At 53.2% G+C, this 5,622-nt stretch overlaps 2 protein-coding genes across 2 annotated transcripts; one reads left to right on the forward strand and one right to left on the reverse strand.

Annotated features, from left to right (window-relative positions):
- Positions 1-70: 70 nt before the first annotated feature.
- On the forward strand, positions 71-1,396 carry PAN0_114c6755 (uncharacterized protein; the record flags this gene model as incomplete). The annotated part of the gene is made up of 8 exons (XM_014797819.1): positions 71-120; positions 200-278; positions 434-454; positions 580-662; positions 724-841; positions 944-1,026; positions 1,092-1,259; positions 1,354-1,396. Coding segments are annotated over 8 exons (645 nt in total), but the record flags the coding sequence as incomplete, so codon positions are not given.
- A 2,415-nt stretch (positions 1,397-3,811) lies between these two features.
- PAN0_114d6756 (uncharacterized protein) lies at positions 3,812-4,980 on the reverse strand (the record flags this gene model as incomplete). Its single annotated transcript, XM_014797820.1, has 5 exons — positions 3,812-3,955; positions 4,085-4,153; positions 4,274-4,381; positions 4,467-4,585; positions 4,683-4,980. The coding sequence occupies 5 exons, from the start codon at positions 4,978-4,980 to the stop codon at positions 3,812-3,814; spliced, it is 738 nt and encodes a 245-aa protein (XP_014653306.1).
- Positions 4,981-5,622: the final 642 nt, after the last annotated feature.

Here is a 5,622-nt window from a genome sequence, read left to right on the forward strand (position 1 = left end):
TGTTCGAGCGAATCAGGCCGGAATGCCTGGCCCTGCAGATCATCTTTGCTCTGCACTACCTACACACAAGTCAAAAGCTTCGCAGGGCCATTCTTCATCGGGATCTGAAGCCAGAGAACAGTGAGTGACTAGCTCGGCCGCTATCAATTATTCGGCTTTCAACTTGCAAGTTCCGGACCTTGTTGCTTCGTCAACACAGCATGCTAATCTCCCAGCTTTCTCCTTTCCACCATCAGTACTCATCCACCATTCAGGCATCGCGAAAGTTTCCGACTTCGGTCTGGCTTGTGTGATCCATCGGGGCACAAAGGCGAGATTGGGGATAGCCGGAGTGGGTACCGATGCAGGTTACCGAACCTTCTGTCGGCCGCGAAGGTGCTTTGCTGACTTCTCTCTTACCTCTTCCTCTCCTCCGAACCGCTCACAAAACTAGACTCCTGGCTTCCGCAGCCCCGTAAGTTTTGTGAAGGGTTGCCTAAAGCATTTGTCCAAGCGTTGGTCCCAGCCAGTCTCACCACCTCCGCCGCTGCATCTCCACTTTCCATTGTCTGTCGCACCGGACTTTTCTATTTGTAACAGGAGATGCTCAACGGCCTGCCCTACGGCACAGCGACGGATGTGTGGTCGCTCGGCAACCTGCTGTGGGAGCTGTTCACAGGAATGTAAGCGAAGGGACACGCAGCTTTCTTCGGGTTTCAGTCTCACCCAGATTCTTCTGTACAGGCCTTTGCACCGCGAGCTGGAGACAGGAACATCCAAATACAACGTTCGGGTCAACGTCAGGACCGGAAAAGGCATGTTTCCCTTCCGTTCTGCCATCGACAGCATGCTGTCGAGAATGGTGAGTACATCCGTCCGAGCGACAAAGCCTCGTCGTCATCATCAGGATTCCAAGATGAAGATTTTTTTGGATGCTCATACCCATGCTCTTTGAGTCACGCAGGACGATGCGAGGCCTAGCACGAACGATCTACTCAGCGATGCTACAATTCTCGACAGTCTCTTCAATCTTTGGCGCACGGAAAGGTGAGTATCTGGCCCCGCAAAGCTGGGATAATAACAACCGAAGCTTCCAGCTCACAATCGTCCAGTCTGCTGAAAAGTGGACGCTCCTTGGAGCCGGACTCTTGTCTGGACAAGGGCGTGCCTCTGCTGTCCCGTGTTCAACATGCAGTCGACCATGCAAGTGGGCAGAGGCAGCGGTATGACACAGCAGTCGCATCCCTCGTGGCTGAGGATAGCGATACCTCTCCGGACAGGTGAGTTTCATGCTACAAGTCTTCTTTTGACTTGGACCACCCGATGTGCATCCATTTCGATGCCGAGACTGACGCCGTGTCCCATCCCTCGCAGCACTACCACGGTGTTCCGCTTCCGTCACATCAAGCTTGGTTGAACACAATCCGTTGCCTTATGCCGCCTCTCAGTCCCGGTCTGCTCTCGCTCAGACGGGTATACCTTAAGTTCGAGGTGCCATGCACGAATCTGATACAGTTGTTGGCTGTAAACCCCGGTGTTGAGAGACGACCGAACACGTTCACGTTAACTCGGATCCTTCCGCTTTTACCCAGAACGTGTAAGCCGATGATTGCAGCTTGACATCGCTCCAAATCATCAAAACAGGCTTGTGAGTAAGTCCATGGCCGCTTGCAGTGCAAATGGCTTGCCAAGAATCTCATCTAAAGCGCTTGTCACAAGCTTCCACTCATGCGAACTTATCTTCGACTGACACCCCACCCGTGGGTGTGTCTTCAAGAAAGAGAGAAAGGTCAATCTAGTCGGACGTTTGTGCATCTTTGTAGCTTTTCTGAAATCGATGCAGACTCCACGTCTACTTCTGCCTTTGCATAAAGACAAGGCAAAATCACATCACGGGTTGGCAATACCGTCGGAGAAGAGAAACTTGCTCGCGCACTTGCGTGCGTCGTCGTTTTGCTGCCTTCGACGCAATGGCACGTTTACGTTGGCGGAGTGCGAATGGTCTGACAGATGCTTCTCCGGCTCAGAAAGGCTTCGGACGGTTTCATCGTGCGCCGAGTCCAGATTGAAGGGGCCACATCCGCGTTCTGCAATCAATAAAGAGCGTAATCTTCTATCACTCCCCCCGCGTCGCGTGCAGACTGACCGTTGAGTAGCTTTCTTGCGGCGTCGTTCTTCGGGAAGGAGCTCGAGACGGGGATTTTGGTCCCCTCCCGCCATTCGATTAGAGCCATTCGACAAGCAAAGAGGCTTAAAAATCAAACTTCTCCACGCCGCACATCATCTCAGATCGGCCCGAGAGAAGAAGGTGTTTCGGCGACATGCAGTCAAATTTTGCAGTGCGCTCTAGGCTTGAGCTATGATGAGCTTGGTGGGCATGCTTCGTGGTTTTGCAAAGCGGCACTGATGGAAATTGCTCTGCGTCATCGGTCGACTGTCTCTGGAAGCATTGACCAAGGATCGAAACGAGATGCTGCTCGAACAGAAGGTGTAGAACCAGGAAATGCCACCATCGAACATCAGCTTTTGGCAGACATTGTCCGTCACATTCTGAACGCCAGCCGCCGGAGATTTCAACGCCACGTGCACCTGGGGAAGGAGAGGGGGGGGGGGGGGGGGGGGGGGGGGGGGGGGGGGGGGGGGGGGGGGGGGGGGGGGGGGGGGGGGGGGGGGGGGAGGACGCTCGTCCAACGCTCGTCCCTTTCGTTGGATTCTTAACCTTCACCAAGAGTTTACTTGTGTTCTGGCGCTCAACCTGCAACCTGCAATCTGCTTGAGGGCACTTGAGGGCACAAGAAACTACGTGTCCAGAAGTTTGGTGGGCTCGCGCCGAACCAACCCACCAACGTTTGAAGAGTGCGGCTTGGAAGCCCTTGGCCGCTGCCGCTTTTCAAAGCTTCGATCAGCTCCCGGCATGTTGGTGCGACCGCAAGTGCGAAAAAAAGATCGGCCCATATATGAAAGCACGGCGGCGTCGCAAATTCCCGGTCTCGCCGTCTCCGTCCACGACATCGTTTCTGAAGACTGTCGACGTCAGGCGAACAGGAGAGGGAGGACCCTGGATGGTCAGTGGCAGCATGCGCTATACTCGAAACTTCAGCGAAACGGATCAGGATGGGTATCGCTAGTCAGGGCACCTTACCACGAACCTGCCTGACCAAAATGCATGCGATACGGCACGAATGTTCAGACTGTGGCTGCATGCGTTCATCAACAAGATGTGCGCGAGCGGGCGAGTGACAGACCGCTGCCGTTGGGGACAAAACATACAAAGGCCTGGCTAACGATTGAGGCCTCGAGGCGTCGCTTGTATCCAAAGATGCCCCCGACGACAACGGGTCCCCCCGCCTCTCTGCGGGTTGCTGTCACCTCTCGGCTTGCACCGTCATTCGGCCTGAATACGAACATCAGGTCAAGCACTGATGGCATGGGCTCTCATCGCATCGTGATGATGCTTTCTTGTTGCTGGTTCGAACGTGTCCGAATCTCCTCCGACGCATCTTCCGGCAGGCTGAGTGGGGGCAATCATCACAAGTACTCACATCTTTCCCTGAGACAACGATTTCACCCGCAGATTTGTTAAGTTGCTTTCACTGGAGGCGGACCAACGCCCTAGGGCTACCCTTGCGCAGTCAGGAAATCTCAAGGTATGCCTTGGCAAGTCCTCTGTTCCACACCTGGGCCATCGTCTCAGATGATTTCTGTACGCCATTGCGCCGCGAGAGGTCCTCAAGCTGGATCGTCGTTGAGAAGCAGGGGCAACGACGGATCTATCAATAATCACATTCGGATGAATTTGCTCGTAGAGAGGTAGGTGCAAAAGCGCTGCATATCAGAAAGCCGACCAACCTCGGAAACACTTGATCACACACTGCTGATAGTGAAAGAGCAGCATCTGCGTATCAGGATAGTCGTCCGGCGGGCCGCGAAATCGAATTTCTGGACGTATGACCTTTCCGTGAAAGTCCCTCTGAGACTGTGTTTCAGGATAGAAGATGTGAACGACGAGTTCGTTCTCCGTGTTCATCTGGCGGGATTGATTTGCAACGCGTGTTAGTGTCGTGATCATGAGGAGCAGCTTGTGGAAGCAGAAGCAAACTCTTACCAGAGGATACAAAGCGATGTGGCCTCTGTCGAAAGCGTGGTGAATGTCGTCTCTCAACAGGACGCCAAACTGGGTTTGGAACAGAGAGGTAGGCGTGTGTCCTAACACTTCGGTGTAATACTGAATGCAGAAAGCTCGGTTGGTTAGCGGTAGCATTCTGCGAGACAACCGTGCAAATCATCTACGTACCTCGGGCCGCGAAACAGGAAGTATATGAGCCGCCGTGCAAGACGGATATTCTACGTCTGAGATCAAACAGAAGTAGTCCCGAGCTACCACCGTGAAGCGAAACTTGGACTGATGGAACATTGAAAGATGCGGATTGAGCTGAGAGTTCCTGCTGTATTGCTACATGCCATGCTTCATTAACCATGGGACGTACCTGATTCGCAGATGATCGTTTGGAGTTGCTCATCGTGCTTGCTAGATCATCGCCAGCGTGAGGAGGTCTCGACATGAACTTGAAACGAGGTCCGATGCGTGGCCTGCAGAAGACGGTCTCTGTCCAAGGAAGATGTGAAGAAGTGCGATTTGTGAGCGGTGCATTCAGGGTGGTATGCGAACGTGGCAGAGCACGCGTTGTGTGGACTATACATACCAGCGTTCCAGTATATGAATCGACCGGGAGTGACAGCATCCAGAGGACTGCATTCGTCACCTGCCTCGCTGCAGATGCGGCCAGCCCTGACATCAAATGCCATGTGAATACTTTGTAGCACATATGCGAAACTGTTGACCATTCCTTTGCTGAGAAACTCGATGGGAACAGAAAGAAGCACCTGGCCACTCCTGTCACTGACTATCGCTAAGCCTTGACCAGTCCATTTCCGGGTACTGGTATCATAGCCGACACGCTGGTGTGATTCTTGCTGCGCCCCTGCCGAGCTCGAAGACATGACTGGACCTTGCAACGGAACGCAGCAGACAAGATAGCAGAGAGAATGATGTAAGGAGAGAGCGAGCGCGATGGAAGATTAGCATTTTCCGGCGTGCAGTTCTTCCGGATCGCTGGTGCGCCGTGGCAGCACGGGCCACTTCTCCAGACCAGCTGTATCTTCAAAATCTTACAAATATCCCAAGTAAGTTCTTCAAAGTTCTCGAATCTCGCTATTCGAAAGGATTGTAGTACATTTCCACGTCCACAAATCAGAAATTAGAATTCAATACTTCTGCAGGCGAAAAAGGAATTGGGACCGCTGGCTCCAGTTGGCTAACACCGACGGTCTGCTTTTCAAGTTGTCCTTGACAAGCGACTTGGTCCAACTATTGAACGGAGAGATGGAAGTTATCTCCCAGCAAATGATTATTCTCTGAGCAGTCTTGCCGACCCTGTGGGCCCGCTGACTCCTTTACCCGAAATACTTAGCCTCCGAGACGCTGTTCTGCACGCAGATTGCATGCACATTTCAAACACACTCTATGGCAAAAAGCACCGCAACCAGTCCGCGTACAGACCAGTCGGCTTGCCAGAGTTTCTTCGTTGTCTGCCGCTTCCTGAAGAGGAAGCAAAACATGCTTAACTCGTCCGCCGGAATTGG

This window comes from Moesziomyces antarcticus (assembly GCF_000747765.1).
Source record: "Moesziomyces antarcticus DNA, scaffold: scaffold_v10114, strain JCM 10317, whole genome shotgun sequence".
NCBI classification, from domain to species: Eukaryota; Fungi; Basidiomycota; class Ustilaginomycetes; order Ustilaginales; family Ustilaginaceae; genus Moesziomyces; species Moesziomyces antarcticus.